An 18,325-nucleotide genomic window follows, 5' to 3' on the forward strand; every position below is an offset into this window, starting at 1 on the left:
GAAACCCAGAACATGCCAGCTCATTTCCCGCGGGGCCCCAGAGAACGGGGCCTCTTGCACGCCGAACGCTTTGCATCACAGTTTCATTTTATATTGTAGTGATTCCTGTTAGTGTGGAACAGATATGACTGCTGCCTGCTCTTGTCTGCTGCTATCTGGTTCTCGCTCGCTCACTGCCCCCCACCCCCACCCCTAAATGGCTTGGGTCAGTGGGTGCGGTGCACTGAAGGCTGGCCAGGCTTGTTGTGAAAGTAGAGCAGCCCTGCCCATCCAGCGCAGTCGTGCCCGACCAGTCAGACCGAGATATTCCCATAATGAGCAGGTTGGAACTTAAATTTGCAGGTTGAGACCAGGTCTTTGGCTCGCTGGTGGAGAAAGTGCATAGATTTACTCCAGTAAACACAGGCCTTTCAGGACCCTAACTAAAGAGGGTTCATTCAGTAAACAGGAAATGAACCAGCAAGGCGTTTTCTTAGAATGAGAAGAATGCCACCGCTCTGTACCACACCAAACACTGAGGCATCTGTGGTACAGCGCTAGCCATTCATTATCCTGCAAACTTTTCTTTCACGCTCTCCTCTGGGCATTGTGGACACTTATTTTGAAAAATTGTGGGTGTTTTTTTTCGGAACTTCCTTATTTCTGTCTCTGCTGTGCACGACATCACGTGTCTGCCTGTGCAATGCAGATGCACATAGTTGTGCCCAAGCATGTACAGCGCATCACTGAGACGCTGGGTGCACGTAAATTGCAGGTGAGCACTGACGGGGAATTAATGATGCTCGGCATTATTGAGCAATAATATTGTACATCAGTCCCATGAAGCCAGAGCACAGGTTTTAGGAAATGTGACTTACACTGAGGTTGTGGTGAGATGGGCTAGGTTAGCCACACTGTCTGCACAGACCTACACCGCTGTCAGAGGATGTAGCAGCTGTAGAAATACCCCCCCCCCCCCTCCCCATCACACACGCAAAGTCACACACTCTTACACCAAACACACAGACATTGCAGATATGCACCGCACACACTCCCACTCACGCAGTTTCTGTTCCACTCGCTCTCGCTCTCTCTCTCCCTCTCGCACTCGCACACACATTTTCCACTCCGTTCGCTGATGAAGAGCAGAAACGGAGAGTAAGGTCTCATTAGCGTGTGTAGGCTGCTCTCCCCTGGCTCACACTCTGACCCCGGCATCCACCGGAGTCAGCGACCCTCCTGTAGACTGGAGGCCTCGGAGGCGAGCCACAGACGGAGCCGGGCGCTGCCGCGTACCTGCAGCTGGCTGATAGAGGAGCCTTCAGAGCCACACATAAATCATGTTTGGATGTACGCTGTCTTGCTATCACGAGCTGTCACATGCTGTCAGCAAGTCTTGTTAACACTGCTATTCAGAGCTGTAATGAGGAGCCAAGAACAGCCTGTATGAAAGTGAGCAAAAGAGCAAAGCTTTGCATTTATTTGTTTAGTTGTCTGATGTGTACTTTTGCGCTGGCATTACAATGGGCTCTTTAGAAGATCGCAGCATCCCCATATGTACTTTTGAGCGCTCCGGTTATACAATAATTGCTCAATTTCATGCTCATATAAGCATCTTTGACCACACTTGATAATCTGTTTTATTCTCCATATGCATTAACTTTGATAAGATCCCACAAGTGACAGCCATAGTGAATTATAGCCCAGAACAGACTCCAGTGCTCTGCAGTGGGATCGTCTTATGCAGGGCTTCTTCCAGCTGGGTGGCTTATGATAACTGAAATATAATAAAAAATGCAAACACACACTTGAGCCAGGGAGGGGGTTGAGAAGGAGAAGGACAATATTTAGTTCTTCTTTGGAAGAGTGAAATGGTACAGAATGTTTTAGTTTTTCCCTCCTCCTAGTGTCTTGTAATGGATTACACTTTAGTAATGGAGTACAGTACACATAAACTGTAGTAGCACATTTACTGTAGAACAGGATTGATGTCACAAAACCAGATGTATATTGTTTCTTTTGAACTCTGCAATTTCATTTCAGAAATTGAGAAACAAAGGCCATAATGACTGTGCTAGTCCTGATCCCGATGACTGTTTCGGGCACAGCCCCCTCATGGACGACCATTTCGGCAAACTAAGCGAAGAGAGTGATTTAATGTACAAGCGCTGTGGTGTAAGTACTTCTTTTGTCCCCTGCTGTTTTGTGTTGATTCCTGTCTTTATGTTGATGTTCACTACAGGCGCTAAACAAGAAAGAACACAGAGGCTGTGATAGCCCGGATCCTGATGCCTCATATGTCCTCACTCCTCACACAGAAGAAAAGTATAAAAAAATTAATGAGGAGTTTGATAATATGATGAGAAATCATAAAATCGTAAGTACTGTAAATGCACCGTTTTTGCTTGGCTTTGTGGCACAAAGGACTTTCACTCTTTTTTCATTTTAACTTATCCCTCTTTTTGTTACCAACCTCCCCCAGAACCTCTGTCGACTTCTTTCAGAACTACTCTAGCTGAAGATTAATGCCGCCTTAACTGGGTGTGCATTTGTTTCCTATGTTGATTTGTTCTGCAACTGATATTTTGGCACACCCTGATAAGATCACATTTCATTAACAGGTGAAATGTTGCATGGCGCTGCTGAAGGGATTACACTCCTGTATCATGCTCATGTTATGGGTTGCTATTCCAATTCAATACCGTGAATCTACAGTTGCTGGGATTTAGACTAGTTTTTTTTCACGTCGCTGCTGTTTTCCACCCCATGGTGCAACGAATTCTACAGTATTTTACAGTATAACAAAACCCATTTTGTTTATTTTATCATCTTCAAGGTTTCTCTACAATGCGCTGCAATATTAAAATTTTCACATTACCCAAATTAGTTTTATGTCTTCCTAAGTGTACGCTAGCATCAAGTATAATCTTACTCCTGAACAGCTCTGGCAGCAGAATGTTCCCAGAGCACAGAACACTGTCATTTACCATCCGCGCTCTCTTTTAAGTACCACACTGGTTCACCCTCTAAAGTACCACAAATCTTTTGTGATCTTATCATGCGTGACAATATTGGAATTGTGCAAGAACATAGTGCTTACTAAGCAGTCATTTTCTCTATGTTCCTGACATGAAGAGCATCACTTTGCCATTAACAAACTAATGATAACACCCGACTGGCTCACTGGATAATGCTGTAATGAAACGTTCTCACTGCCACCTGTCATTCTCACTTACGCTTTGCACAGTCAGCACTCTGCAGGTAAATGGAAGTGAGTCACAATTCTTGTAGCTAATGCCCGTCCGCGCTGTGCTGAGAAACACGTCACACGCTGGTGTTACACACAGCCAAAATTTGTTTGTGGTGCTGACTGCTGCATCGCTGAAGTGATCACCTGAATGCATGTTTTTTGGATTATTGTTTTATGTTTCATGTGCACTGTGGTAGCACCGAAGATCTGTGTGTGTTGAATGTACGATGTTAATGAGAATAAAAGATTTTTGGATGGTTGTATGGTTTCAATCAGTAGCTTTCGACAAAAATGTTTTTAAAATGTGTGAAAGAACCCAGAGATTAACTGTACTTTCCTCCTTGCAGTTCTTTAGTGTGTTCTGCCTGACTAGTTTGCAAATTTATTAGTTTATCAAAGCCCTTAAGGGGAGCCCTCTGTTAATGATGCCATGACAACCACTGACCCGTCTGATTCATCGTCAGGCCTTGGACTTTCACTATGTTTGCGTTTCAACATCTGCCTGTGTGTGTCTCCCTCTTCCAGCCCACAGCATTGCCTCAGCAGAACTTCTCCATGCACGTGGCAGTGCCTGTATCCAATCCCAACGCCATGTATCAGCCGGGGGGGACTCTGGGCAGCCAGGCCCTGGCAGCGGCCGCGGCCTCCCTGGGCGACAGCGGGATGCTGTCCCCTCCACAGGCCTCTCTGCACAGGAGCGTGGGCTCCAGTGGAGGCTCCCAGAGGCCCACCAGTGCGGGAAGTTCAGGTTAGTGGAGGATCAAACTGGTTAGACTTTGGTGAATTATGAAGGAGGTATCGTTAGATTGAGACAGATTGGATTATCAGGGTAACAAAAATATTTGGTATTATTCTGTACTATGTATTTGAAGGGTTTATGAAAAGCAGCAGTGTGATTTTTGTGCCTGTGTGAGTTATCTGGGAACTATGTGGTGATAGAAACCTACAGGAAGTTACTTCATCCAATGTAGATACATCATGTAAACCCAGTTAAACCACAAAGTGCAAAGCGACTTATGGGAACTGTGTTTCCTTGCTTCCACACGTCACCTCCGCGCTTCACGTCTTGGGTGAGCTGCGTGCTTAGCGTGTAGACGTGCGTGTGATGTGAATCATCCAGCTCATGACCATGACCACAAGTTGATTTCTGGAAATGTCAAATAATTTCATCAGTGTAATTACAAGTTGGGGGTGTGACAAACAGGGGGTTGTCAAGTTTACAGTGGAGTGGACTTTTTCTGGTACATAAAATTACTCATTCTAACACTCGACTAGTGTTTGCGTGATATATAGTCTTTTACAGCAGATGAAATGATCGTTATCACATCTTCTATATGTCTTTGCTGAAAAATGATGTCAGTTTACTTCTTTAAGTGGTCTGACTTAGTTCAGACGGCTTTTGCAAGCTTCAGCTAGGCTGCATATCACAGAAGTACATGCAACAAGGTGTGAAATGCCTCATTCACATTTAACCGCATATCTCATTTGGGTCACACCTCCTCTTATACATGGGCTTTACTTAGTTGCTGCTATTCGCAATAACTCCTCTTTGTTGTTTATTTGTCGCAACGTTGTTTTTTTTTGTGGTTAATTTTGTATCAGCATGATTCAAAGACGCTCAGGTTTATTATGCGCTTTGATTTAAGAGTCTCTCCTGTACGTAAGCGTGTCCCTCGAAGCATTTGTTCACGCAGCGGTAAAGGGACGCCTCGACATAAACCGGAGCTCCCGGAGAATTAATGTAGGCTTGTTGAGGATGTGCCATCATAATGGAATACTGCAGTCGACGTGTCCAACATTAAAAAAAAAAACAGGATCATCGTGATAAACACGGCTTGATGTTTATCTCTTTAATCATATATTGAGTATTTCCCAGCACGAGGACACCAGTGGGAACACATGCCTCCCTTTTGTGTGCAGTGATGATAGATCTACATGGGATTTTTATGCCTGCTCTGGTATCTGTGGTATCTCAGCACATGCGCTGCCTGCCTGCAGAAAGATGCAGATGGTTAATCATATCACTCTGTGCATCTCATTAGGTGGCAGGCTGGATACTACAGACCTTTCAGTGCCAAGTGGCGCGGGCTCCAGCCCAGTGGGTAAGTTCTCCCAGAGAGATTCATTAGCTCTCTGTTGCTCTGCCCAATAAGACTCCTGCTTAGCACGTAAGCTGGATAGTTGCATATCCATCTGTGATTGGTTCAAGAAAGCTGTCGGCGTCACTGACGGTGCCTTCGCTCGACTGCATTTTCACTGCATGCAAAGGGAGTTCATGTGTTGCCCCCTCTAAACCGAGGACACGTTTGCCTGTTAAATGCATGTCTGACAAACGGGAGAGAACTCAGAGCTGTTCACACCGTGCGCTGTTTGTCCTAGAACGGAGAACTGACTTTGGCAGGTGAACGAGAGCAGTGTTTGCTTCAAACCTATGTGCCCTCTTGCCTCCTGTCTCCTTGCCTGTATTGACAGGTGCATCTGTTTCCCCACCCTGGCAGCCCGTATAAGGCTGGGAAGACTCAGTAAGATGCCGAGACCAGCATAACCCTGTAGGTATTCGGGCCGTGACGTCTCACCAAATCCTTGGTACACAATGACCGGACAGCCTGTCACGGCTGCAGTGTGCTCTCTGAGGGCTGGAGGCAGGTGGGGTTTAACTCCTTACTTGTCTCTCAACTCATGAAAGGCTGCACGTGGCGATGCACGTTAATTAAAGAGCACCGGGATATTTGATTCGTAATTGATTACAGAGCATAAAGTGAGCCTCTAGCTGGTTCATAGTGGGCATTTTAAAGCGAGGCGCAGGATAGGTTAGCGTTTGAGGTGTGGTTCCAGGTCAGGGGTCTGGAAGTCCTGCCAGGGGGTGTCAGCGTTTGGCACAGTGTGAGCATGCTGCAGCTGCTGTTTGTACCCGGCGTGTAGAACAGCCAGAGACCATCGGGACCACACGCCTCCCCGGCTCCGCTGTCAGATGACCGTTCCTGACATACGCTAGCGCTGATTCTGAAATACCAGCTATGACCGAAGCGCAAGGAGCCAGATGGGAGGTGCGTGTCACTGCCGAGGGGTGACTTCATGCGTGTACGATACCAAAACGATGTGAAATACAGCAAATCCTTTAAGCGCCCTGGTCAGGTTGGTTACTTGCATCCGTGGATACTCACACTGCACGCATTCAGAAGGTCGCGTTTAGCTGTTGACTGCTTTTAGACACTTTTATCATTCCTTTTGATTTCTTTATGCATACGTTGTCCAAATTGCTGTGTTCAAATTTAAAGGATGGCACTGACTCATCCTCAAGCTGTATAAAAAAATTCAATACCATGACCTGTCTTTTCTCACAGTGAAATAGGGGCCAAGAACCATAGTTTGTCTCATTGTTATTCATTCCTAGTTAAATGCTGCCCTCATGTACAGCAGTAAAACACAGCAGTAGTGTTTAAACCCTACATCCATGCATATTGCTTCTCACCATTAGTCAAGGCGTGCTCATTTCTGCCTGAACCCGAGGAATGTGGGACGTTAGGTGCAATAAGTCACTGTGTTTTCCTTCCCTGCATGTGAAATAAAACCTCCACATATCAGCTGTAAACACAAGGCCTTATGTAATGCCAGACAGTGTTAATAATTCAGGACAATGGACAACTTTCAGGTTTCATTCAGAGAGGAGTTATTGCCACCACCAATCTCTTGGAGATGGAGGATATAGAATGAGAGCAGACCCTCTAATGTCCCCACTGAACGACCGGCTCTCTCCTTGCAACTGTTGCTCCGTGCACGTCCATGTATTTGTTAGGACACGCATTTCCCTTCTTGGCAGTTATTTTAAAGCAGTCATCCAGAGTCCTAATCAGAGGCATATTCCAACATAGCAGTCACATGGGTTAATCCAGCAGAGTGTCTGGTTTATTGATCTGGCAGCGTGTCCAGTGTGCCGCAGTGTCCCATCCAAGCGCACTGTGCTGTATGTTGGTACACTCCACAGCAGAGTCTGTTTAGCTGTTAAGTGTAAGACGTCTAGTTAGCGGCTAACAAGCCGTAGGCTTCTGATGACAAGCGGTGCACTCGGCTGAGGCCGTATAGTTTTAGCACCCGCGGGTGTTTTGCATGCTAGCCGATGGTGCGGCTTACAGCACATTGTGTTTTCCCTGCCATGACAAGTCACAATGTGTGTTGTGAAAAAAGACCTGTGATCTCCTTTGTCTTGTTTTTCTCCACTCCACTTCATTTTTTTTTTTTTGCAGAATCTGCTGAAGTAAAATATCACAGCTTCGTGACTGCAATCGGAAAAAGCTTCACATGTCAAGTTGCCGCTGCGACTCTTTTGCTTTTACACAAAGTTTTGCACTAACATCTCATTCCATCCGAATTACATCGTCACTGCTTTTAATCAGGTTTGCTGTTTTTAGAGTCCTGGACATTTACTCTGCTAATTCTGTAAACATGGCTTTCTTGCACAAACCAAGCCTTGTATGATCAAAGCCAGAGTTGACAGCGCTAGCTGCTTGTATATACTGTTGATTCAGCTGTGAGATACTATTGTAGGCCTCATAACTGTTTATTTGACTGTGAATTGTTGCTGTCCTTATCTGTAGTCAGAGGGTCTATTGTTCCATTATGTTCCTACGCAAAAGCCTACTCGCTGTGCACACACTTTGTGTTACACTGGGATACACTCAACACAATGGAGAAGTCAGCAACTTGTTGAAGTGTTACTGATCTGTTGATGCTGTGCTAGATACTATTCATTCTCTCTTCCTACTGTTCTCAGGTTTCAACATATTCTCCACTTTTCATTTTCAGTGTGTATTGTAAATGTATAGTTTTTACTCAGACTCACATAAACGAGTAGGCTGTTAAGAGCTGCCGATCGCCGAGCAGGGCCAATTCACCGCTCCATCTGTATTAAAGTGGATCTGTGTGGAATCTGCAGAATCCCACTGCAGGCCTTGTTCAAATGAGTCATACTGTATCTTACAATTGGAATGAAAGTACTACCAGGTTCACAGAACCATGAAGAACAAATCATTTTTCTAAAATACACACATCCGCTTCGAAAAACAATTTTATCAACATGCCACATGCAGATGGACTGATATCACATACAGATGTATCTTGTGCTTCTTCAAAATCAAAAACATAGATTCACTATCTGTTTCATGCGATAGTAGCTTAACAAACGTTCAGTCCGTAACGTATCGCAAACTTATTGAATTGAATCTGTCCACATTCAAGAGAGTTACTAAAATAAGCTGGTGGGAACTCATAGTGATTTTTAAAAGAGGAACTGACTAATGACTGAGCACATCAAGGTGTGAATGTTAATGGGGGAGTCTAGCACTTTAAACGGTTTATGTACATGGTGTAAAACAGCAACTTGAGATCTATTATTGTTGTTATGCAGCTGTAATGGCTTTGGCTATTTCTTTTAAGCAGTCACAGTACATTTGTCAGTGAACTGCTCCTCATCCCACGATACAGAGAACTGACGTTGATGTAATCATACACAATAAAAATAAAAGGCTCATCAATTTTGAAATGGACATTTTATTTTTGTAAATGTGCAGGATAATTATCCAAGTCTATTAAAACTTCCCAGAGGGTTGGAAACACTTAGCGCTGCGTGCTGCAGCAAGCTGGAAAACAACACTGTGCGAGAGGTTCGCTTGATGACTGCGAGTGTTGTCAGTCACAGTTCATGGTTTGATGATGTGTTTATGTCGCTGTGCACCTCTGCAGGGAATGGTTTCGTTAACCCCAGGGGCTCCCCGGGCCTCCTCAGCACACCCAGTGGCAATGGTCTGGGAAAAGTCATGCCCACCAAGTCTCCACCACCCCCCGGAGGGAACATGGGAATGGGAGGCCGCAAGCCAGACCTGAGGGTTGTTATTCCTCCTTCCAGCAAAGGGATGATGCCCCCGCTGGTGAGTACAGGGCACGTCCCCACAGCGAGTGTTCCCAGCTGGAGCCGTTACAGTGGATCATAGGTTTGTGCCCGTACACGTTTTTGATGCTGTCACACCGGTGTGGCATGCTGCTTTAGAGGTGTCGCCTCCCAAACACTCGTGCTCACCTGCCAAGTGTGTGGGACACGTCTAAGCAGCATTCCCCCTGTGCCGTGGTGTTCCACCTTTAGTAAGATCACCTTTAACCGGTGGACTGAGCCAAGGGTCTGCAGCCCATGTGTGTGATGTGCACATCTGGACTCTCCCGCTCACAAATCAACACCCGTAAAGCGGGATTGTCAGACACTGTAGCGTTTCCAGCCTTGCGTGATGCTGCTGTTGTCAACAACAGGAGCCACTCCAGGAAAATGATGGTGTTTGGTAAACAAACCCAGAGTTACGGTGGTTTCTCCTCCTAGTCGCCGAGCCTCGACTAGCCTGGAGCCGTGTTTAAACAACTGTGAGTTACCATGTCGGCATGTGGATCCGTAGAGCGGGACAGGTTGTGTTGCAAGAGGTCTGAAACAGGTTTGGCAGTGGTGGGAGGTCGACTCTGTTCTGTATGAGTTAATGAAACATTTTGGACGGGTACAGGTTCTGGAGGGTGCTCGCTGTGGCAGGTCTGCAGACAGCCTGTCATTAGGCCATAATGGTATTAAATTAATCACATCTCACTGTGACAGAGTGTAGATGAAGACTTAATCACTGGCCCAGGGTGTGAGCCAGATAATATCTTGTCGCCCTTGTCGTGTCTTCCTGCCGCTATTGATTGAGTGTGGGTATTAAGACGGGTCTGGCCCGGCCACAGTATGTTCTCCGGCACAGGAAAGATGGACGCTGGGGGTTCTGGCTCCTCCTTCAGCTCAGGGAGTTTGAAGTGAACAGCATTATTCAGTGATTGCTAGGAGCAGTGTGCAACTTAAGGTTATCATCATATCACATTCCAGGACAATATTCAATTATTATTGTATATCTACTTCTTCAAGCTAATTGACTTAAGTTTAGAATTCAGCTGCTTAATACCTAATAATGACTGCTCCTCTAGGACCTCACATCCCCACATTGTTTCTGGCCCCATGCTTTAACGCTAATAATAATTTCACTGTGTGTGGCTTAGACCACACATAAAGAAAAGCAACCTGTAGACATAAAATAAATGGGATTTCAATTGATTCGATTGCAGAAGTCATCAACACTTTTATGTTTTTTATTGACTCTTGATCCTAAAAGCCAGATAACCGGCACAATATTCCAGAGCGACTTACAGTCGCTTTGCTACTTTTCTGTAACTCTGCCTCTTCTCTTTTTTCTGTTGAGGACAGTCGGAGGAGGAGGAAATGGATTTGGTGAGTTTTCAAAAAATGCCTGGGCAAATGGCTGCGATGTGAACATGCTTCCGGGTATCACACATTAGACTGAAGGCACTGCTCAAACCGGAGATTGGTTCTCAGAAGTGCCAGCAAAAAAAAAAAAAACTAAAAAAAACTAAAACGTTTTGTCACTGCATGTTTTGGGTTTGGCCTGTGAAAATTGCCTCAGCCTGTTAAATTGGCTCTTCCATTCCCGACACGTAAATGTTGGTCATGTACCACTTGTGAGAGAAGGAGAGCGAGAGTAAGAAAAGCGATGAAGCACCAATCAGTGCTTGAATTAACTATTCCTGTACCTGTAAACTCAAGGGCCATAGAATCTAAACGGTGTTGAGTAAAATATAAGTCATTTATGGGGTTTCTTTTCTAAGGAAGAGAAGATTACATCATCCTAAATGATATCATTCTGTGAGATACTTGCTCTGGTGAAGTCATCTGGCTGAGGAGTGTTGGAACAATACAAGGAAGCCATCAAGTAGATTATGATGCAGTGCTGCTTCAAACGTAACCGCTGGCAGCTGCACACATGGTTGTTGCATTACATTCGGAGGATTTGTTCTAGTATTGTTCCGAACGGAGTCTGCAATTGATTACTGCACTTAGAGCGCGCGCGTGTGCATTCGTAGCTCGCACTGCAGTTTCCTGCATGACCAAGCTGTGTAGGTGTTGCCGAGTGGACCGCATGCCAGTCGCTGCACTAAAAACCACAGGTGCTCTAATCTACGTCACTCTGGGAATTGCAACGTGTCATTTCTGTGATCCCGTCGCACGCTGTCACCTAAGAGTTGTTTGTTCGAGTGATCTCTCCGTGCACTCTGGTTCGCCTCGCTGCTGCACTGCCCTGATAACAGCGCTCGTTCTCACATCACAATGCAAAGCTCCTCAAGAAGATGCTAGCAAATCGGATCTGATCTAACTTGTGGCGTCTGCGGCCAGTTCTTGTGATTTCTGTGTTTGTCACCTGCTAATTAATATAATACAATTAAACTCCTGCACCATGTTATAGTGTTGATGCTCACTCTTCTAGCTTTTTTTTACATATGCTTTAGTTCACCGTTATACATTTCACAGAGATGAATCAGAATTTTAACTGCTATGAGACTTCTCCGCCATCTTGTGGCTGCAGTTATTATTGCAATCCTACATCACTACTTTAAATTGTAAACAAGTAATCTAATTTAAACATCTTAAGCAGCATCAGTGAATTCTAATTAAAAAATATATGTAATATATGAATCAAATGACATTTTGGGATAAGGCCGGTGTTTCTCCATGTGTTGCAGAACACTCAGAGGATAAGCAGCTCCCAGTCCACCCAGCCTTTGGCCACTCCAGTCGTGTCTGTCACCACCCCGAGCTTACCCCCACAGGGCCTGGTCTACTCAGGCATGCCCACCTCCTACAACCCTGCTGGTGAGTCTGGCCGCGCTCTCGCCTCACAAAACACCCACCTCAGCTCTGACTGTTGTACAACAAGCTGCCGGTTCCTGATCTTTCCTCGGCGGTGCAAAGTGTTGCAGTTGAAATGTGAGCATGTGGCTGCGTTTGTTTTTACAGAGTACTCCCTGAGCAGCGCAGAGATCTCATCCCTACAGGGCTTCAGCTCTCCTGGGCTCTCACTGGGCTCCATGTCGGCATGGCAACAGCATCAACTAGGCCAGGCAGCTCTTAATTCTTTGGTGTGAGTTAACCACTTCTAAACAAAGGCACACTCTCCAGACACCATCACATAGAAGCAATACCCACTGTGCTCTGTGATACCATGTTGAATCACACATCTACATATTTCTGGCTTATCACGTTGCTGAAGTGCACAAAATGTCCTGCTTAACTGTTCTGCAGTGGTGGAGGCCACCTACCTCAGGGCTCCAACCTATCCATTAACACCAGCCAGAGCATAAACATCAAGTCCGAGCCCATTTCGCCGCCACGGGAGCGTGTCACCCCATCTGGCTTTGCCCCTCAGCAGCCCCAGCAAGGGTCCAGCCGACAGGAGATTTTGGGCCGATCTCCCACTGACAGCCTCAGCTCCTCCTGCAGCTCCTATGACGGCAGCGATCGCGAGGACCACCGACCAGACTTCCACTCCCCGCTGGGGCTGGCCAGGCCCCCTGCTGGTTCTGAGGATAGGGAGAGTCCCTCGGTGAAGCGTTTGCGCATGGACGCTTGGGTGACATAAAGAGCACCCGTCAAGCCTCCAGTCACCAGCCAGTCAGAGAGAGGGGGGGTTAGACGTGGAGATAGAGGAAAAAGCAAGGGTCCTTAGAGCTATCACGATGATACTATTATTCAACGCCATTTCAATTTGTAAGACTGCGATGTAAAGAAAAAAGTCGTCTCGTGAAATCTAAAACAAAATGTCAAACAACAGAAGGATTTAAAAAAAACAACCTCAAAGCTAGCTGGACTGAATTATATGCACAAGCAGGTGGTATCAGGTACTTGGTCAAATTGTGGGGACATTTGCAAATCTGGTAAACAATATGTGATAGTTTACTGTAGTCACTGGTCTAAGCAGACACTTGCATATAGTCGCGTTTTTGCTGTTGTGTTCGCAAGTTGCAAAAATCAGAGAATACTGCATTGCTTTCAGGCTAAGGACCCTTGCGTAGACGTTCACTGCAAGAACTACCTTTTAAAACCATGCTGTAACTCTACAAGACCTTGATCTCAAGTGGCCTCGTCTAATTTATTGAATCCGTTGATCAGAGCATAAAGAAAGAAATTAGCTAATATTACTATATATTTAGTGCATACAGGGAACGGTTGCATCATTTGAGACGACTTCAGTCACTAAAAGAAACAAAAAGCAAAACAGCAACACAGCGTATTGCAATAATGAGAAAGTGTCCATTTTATAATTAAAAAAAAAAAGTAGGATATATAAATGTGCAATTAAGATAACGTGAACCTGTCCAGTCGAACTGGTGAGAAAATCAACATGTTCACGCTCGTGTAACAGTTCATCAGTAATATAAGCCAAAGCTGTTATTTTGTGTTTTGCACAGTTGCTATGGTTTCCTAACAATTCACTCGAAAGCACCATTGTTTTCATCATGCTTTTCTTTTCTCCTGTGATTTATTGCAAACGGTGTAAAGTCATGTAAACCCGATCTTGAATTGATATCTAAAGCCATGAACATTTCGCTGTTCCGTTTGTGTAATTGAAATTTTGAGCCAAACATCTTTTGTTTGTAAATAAGCATCTTTAATATATATCACCAGGGTGTGAGTACGTACAGTACTGAATGTATCGTATGATCACCGTTTTCAAGAAAAGTATATTTTTGTGGATTACAGCCAAGTTTACGAGACTAGACCCTCAACGAGTGTAACCCTCACTGGTCAATGTTTGCTGTTCTGTTGATTTTACCGTAATTACTTTTGAACTGAACTATCAGCATAGCCTCCCATGTGTTTTACTTCCAGATGGTCGACTTGTTCTTTTCTCTCTCTCTCTTTTTAATGGTGGCTGTTTGTGCTGAGGACATTGTGGTAACAATGCGGCGAGGTTGGAGTTCCACTGTTTTCATATTTGTGAAGGGTGATCACAAGGCTAAGGGAAGCAGGGTTGTTCCATCCCATTGTGTTAGCTTGTGTTAGCTGTATACCAGCAGCTGCTGAATACACTGCCAATACTCAAACCCAAGGTCCCGGCCCCGCGCTGACGAAGGAGCCATTGTTATTGCGTGTCATTCAACTGAAAGACAAGCCATTTCCATTGTCCGGTTATTGGTTCGTGGATTTTAAGCAGAAGACGCAAATGCAGGAGAAGTGCCGGCTGGCCTTCACACAAGCTGATTTTGCCTGTGCCCATATGTAGTTGTATATATTGCGGTCTACTTGAATGTCAGTCAGAAATATGTGCAAAAATGCTTTGTGTTTTCTTAATTGGCTCCAGAAATTGTATCAATCTATATCAGTACCCTATAATTAGTAAGAGTCCTGTAGGCCTAGCAAGTACTGTAGGAGTCAGAAGCAGCCTGAATTCATATAGTTCACGTGAAAGATGATGCCTCAGTTATCACATCATGCAGACATAAAAAAGGAAAATGGGGCTGTGGCTTTTTTTCTTACCCATCCTCACCAACAAATAATTCAGCAGCTAATTCATAATTCCAACAACAGCCTACGTCATTGACTTCAATCTCACTGCTGGATTGCACACACTTCTATGAGAAGTTTGCTGTATGAGAGCGGTATCACCGTGCATTCACCGTGGCGTTTCTTGTGCGCGTGCTCATCTCTAACGCCCGCGATGATCTATGCAGTTGAAACCCCAATTCACGTGACATAATCGACACAGAATATGATGTCATAGGCCATCAACCATAAGGAAATTGAAGCGTCGGAGGGTAGACTGTTAGACTCTTATCCTGAAGTGCTGCACCTGGAGGCTGCTTGACTATTTTATGAAATGATCAATTTGGACACCCCGGGGAAATCTCTTCATGTTCATATACAATAGTAAACATAATTTACATAATGTATAGTAATTCATAGCATAATCCAGTAAAACACAGCAGGTAAGAATAGCAATAACAAATAACTACAACAAACACTGTCTGCTTGTCGTGGCAGCATCACCTCATAGTTCAGCACATGCTTTAGCACTTGATAACATATCAGGGAATTTTGTAGTTTTTCTCTCTATATGCACAGTTAGGAAATGCCTTATCCCAAAGAACAATTACACCACTTTCACTTTCTCTTAGTTGCAGACACCAGTCCCGACTCGACCAGTCCCAAAAGACTTGCACAAGAACGTGCGTGATGAATGCACTGTGATACTCTTTTGCTCTTTTGGTCCATATCCAAATTGTGCACAACTGATGAATGTGAAAGGAAAGGCTAATCAAAGAACCTTTGTAGAGACTTTCTTCACTTTGCTGTGCAAGAGTACACTGCTTTGCTTTATGGCTTTTATAAACAGAACTACGTGTTTGGTAAGTGTTTGTAGTTGATAGTTCACTTAACTAAAGAAGCTGTTCTCGGTTTGAAGGCTCAAACCGTTTGGCGGCACAAGCTGGACTTTGTTGCCAATAATGGAATTATTTGTTTCAAATTTGAAAGATATTTTAAGTTAATCTACATCTTATTTCCCTTGAATGTGTTATTTTATTTTCATCATACGATAAATATTCAAGTGAACTTTTTATTAAACGATTTTAAGATACTATGCTAGGTATTGTTGTACAAAATTTGTATTCTTCACAAAAGTACAAATATTGGCTTTTAATGTGTAATTTAGGTTATCTCTCTTATGCTGTATAAAATGAAGTAAACAACTCTTACATAGAATTTGTTCTCCTGTGAAGTCCCAAACAGTAGAAACTGTCAACTTTATTAAACACATCAGTGTATGCTCAGTCTGAACTCAGTGTCTGTTCATCCCTGAATTTCACTTTGTTGGTGTTTTTTGTTGAATTTGTTGCCACACTGGATCCAGCATCATTGTCACCATCACACTGATACAAACTGAGCTGAAAATGTACATTAGGCGGCTTTTGATGTTCCAGCAGATTAAAGTGGAAGCATCAATAATATGATGTGCATTTTTTTTTCTTGAAATGTTACATCAGCGTGTCTCTTGCAGTACTATTAAAATATCTATACACCTTCATACACCAACACAACAATCCCACAGAAGAAACAGGTGACTTCTACTGATCAGTTGAGAGGACGGGGGGCATGTATTTCCTGAGCATGACCAGCAGGGGGCACTGCCACACAGCAAATACCAGAGCCTTTGTGGTCTGTGGACACAGCGTCATGCAACAGCTGATATAAAGGCGAGCTGGGACAAGGAGAGGCGCCTTCATACGGAAGTTGCACCATCGCTCACTTGAGCAGAAGGGGGCGCTGTGGTCACAGTCACACTCTACAAGTACTAATGTTACATTAAGCGAAGAAGAAAAGTTTTACCAATTTATTATGGAAAGTGTTTTAAATAAGCAAAAGGTATGTATTGAATATACAGTTGGCAGTCGTTATGATGTAGGTAGTAACCTTATTTAAAATTCTCCTCGTTTGAACTTTAGAACTGTAGAAACAGCCCCATTCACGCAGGCTAACTGTGCCATTAGCACCTAGCATTAGCAATAATTAGCTAATGATAAGCCACTTTGCGGGCCCACACTCCAAAGTTATTACACCCTCCCAGCTTATAAATAAATAAACAGTTTAAATATAAAAAAATAAATTGGGATAAGCATTTATACTTTTTTGTTATTCCAGAGCCAATGTACAGCTTTTTCCTGGAGGTAAGTGCTCCAGATTATAGTATGTGAAAATGAGAGCTTTACCATTTCTATAGTACAACATGAAACACTGCGACTACCGGGGGTTGTAGGTCAGCTGTGTACATGTAGTAGCTGACAACCTCAATCTTTCATGGCTGTATTGAGTTTGAAGGCTTGCATGTGCATCGGCCGGTATATTTGTCCCCGAGTGCATGTTCTTGGCTCCATGTCCATCAGACCAGCTGTGCTACAGGCTGGAACGGGTCCAGTGTCTGTGTGTCGAGTAACCAAGCCGGGTTTTGGGCTGTTTGAGTTGTGTGAGAAGGCGGGTGACAAGCCACCTGCCACAGGGGCTTGCCCCGTTCAGCTCCCCAGCCCCGTCTTTCAACTGGGAGCCAAGTTGGGGCTCTTTCATGTGGGCCTGATCTCCTTAAGACGTCCGCAAATATTGAACAAGACTTGGGCCAGACTCAAACACATCTGTTGTCATATAGTCTCCACTGTTAGGCGTAGACACGGCGAGAGAGAGTGAACACCCGTGGGTCTGTTGCATTAGCTTATATGTGTGGACAGAAAGCTATAGTTTATACTTTGCAAACACAAATGCTCACTTTTGACGAGCTTAGGCTAAACCATGTTCCTCTGTAAACAAATATGGGGCTGTGTGAAAGAAAGAGAGTTTGGTATGACAAGGCAGCCGCTGAGTGCCAGACTCATAGTGATGAACAGGGATGAGATAAGAAGAACAGATAGCCAACATTTCATATGCCTCAGTCATGTTGCAGAATCCATCAGCAGTATTTTTGGAACGTTTTGGACTGATACGAAGGACTGTTGTATTGTAGAATTAGGCTAGATTATGGCATTAAGTATATTTTCAAATACTTGGACCTATAAGAGAATCCATATTAGATGCAGTGTAACACATGCGAGCCCTACGACAGACAAATAGCCGAACAAATGCAAATAAACGCTTAAATATTCAGATCAACAATAAACAGCCTGACAAAATAGACAGTTCAACCTACTGTTCTGTGGGCAACTGTTCCATCATATTTTCAGTTCTCATGTTTGTTGTTACAGTCTTCATTTACCCAATATTTGTTGGCGGGCAGATTGTCGTATACAGAATGCATCTCTATTTGTTATGGGACGGTTTGGGAAGGACTCTGCACCTATCGTAGGCTTTCACTATGGCATGTGTCATTGAAACTTGCCCTGTACGACTGGTTCACCCTGTTTGGCCTTTCCACCTATCAGCTGCTCTCACACAGAATAGTTAGTTCCCAGTGTGTTGTCTTAGCTCATCAGAGTTGGGATGGTCGAGCTACCTGTTGGACAATTTACTGCTGCTCTCAGTAGAAACTGATCGTCTTTCTTTTTATTCTCTGGTTCAGTAAACCTTTCTGAACAGGTATCGTATGTACTTTTTCTCTTAATCAAACTGAAACATAAAACCTAATATGTAGGTAGTTTACTCATACTTTTTACTTTATTTTGAGATTTCTGACTTTTAGACAGATTTCTGAGAGTGATATG

At 44.2% G+C, this 18,325-nt stretch overlaps 2 protein-coding genes across 16 annotated transcripts in view; both read left to right on the forward strand.

Moving 5' to 3' along the window:
- Nucleotides 1–15,913, forward strand: part of mef2aa (myocyte enhancer factor 2aa) — a 48,076-nt gene extending 32,163 nt beyond the window's left edge. For 4 of the 13 annotated variants that reach the window (XM_029152826.3, XM_029152827.3, XM_029152825.3 and 1 more), the window contains 9 exons: nucleotides 2,023–2,154; nucleotides 2,222–2,356; nucleotides 3,755–3,977; nucleotides 5,272–5,331; nucleotides 8,969–9,153; nucleotides 10,497–10,520; nucleotides 11,828–11,957; nucleotides 12,102–12,225; nucleotides 12,387–15,913. In XM_029152826.3, coding sequence (XP_029008659.1) covers nucleotides 2,023–2,154; nucleotides 2,222–2,356; nucleotides 3,755–3,977; nucleotides 5,272–5,331; nucleotides 8,969–9,153; nucleotides 10,497–10,520; nucleotides 11,828–11,957; nucleotides 12,102–12,225; nucleotides 12,387–12,723 — 1,350 coding nt within the window. In that variant the 3' untranslated portion in view covers nucleotides 12,724–15,913. The remainder of the gene's footprint in view (nucleotides 1–2,022; nucleotides 2,155–2,221; nucleotides 2,357–3,754; nucleotides 3,978–5,271; nucleotides 5,332–8,968; nucleotides 9,154–10,496; nucleotides 10,521–11,827; nucleotides 11,958–12,101; nucleotides 12,226–12,386) is intronic. The other 9 variants (XM_029152828.3, XM_029152831.3, XM_029152830.3 and 6 more) reach the window with 9 other exon arrangements.
- Nucleotides 15,914–16,274: 361 nt separating this feature from the next.
- Nucleotides 16,275–18,325, forward strand: part of mctp2a (multiple C2 domains, transmembrane 2a) — a 31,458-nt gene continuing 29,407 nt past the window's right edge. The window contains exons 1-2 of one of the 3 annotated variants that reach the window (XM_029152819.2): nucleotides 16,275–16,505; nucleotides 16,782–16,807. In XM_029152819.2, the coding sequence (XP_029008652.1) occupies nucleotides 16,479–16,505; nucleotides 16,782–16,807 (53 nt within the window). In that variant the 5' untranslated portion in view covers nucleotides 16,275–16,478. Of the gene's footprint in view, nucleotides 16,506–16,781; nucleotides 16,808–18,060; nucleotides 18,201–18,325 lie in introns of those variants that run through there. The other 2 variants (XM_029152821.2, XM_029152820.2) reach the window with 2 other exon arrangements.

The sequence above is a fragment of the Betta splendens genome, chromosome 6 (genome assembly GCF_900634795.4).
Source record: "Betta splendens chromosome 6, fBetSpl5.4, whole genome shotgun sequence".
NCBI classification, from domain to species: Eukaryota; Metazoa; Chordata; class Actinopteri; order Anabantiformes; family Osphronemidae; genus Betta; species Betta splendens.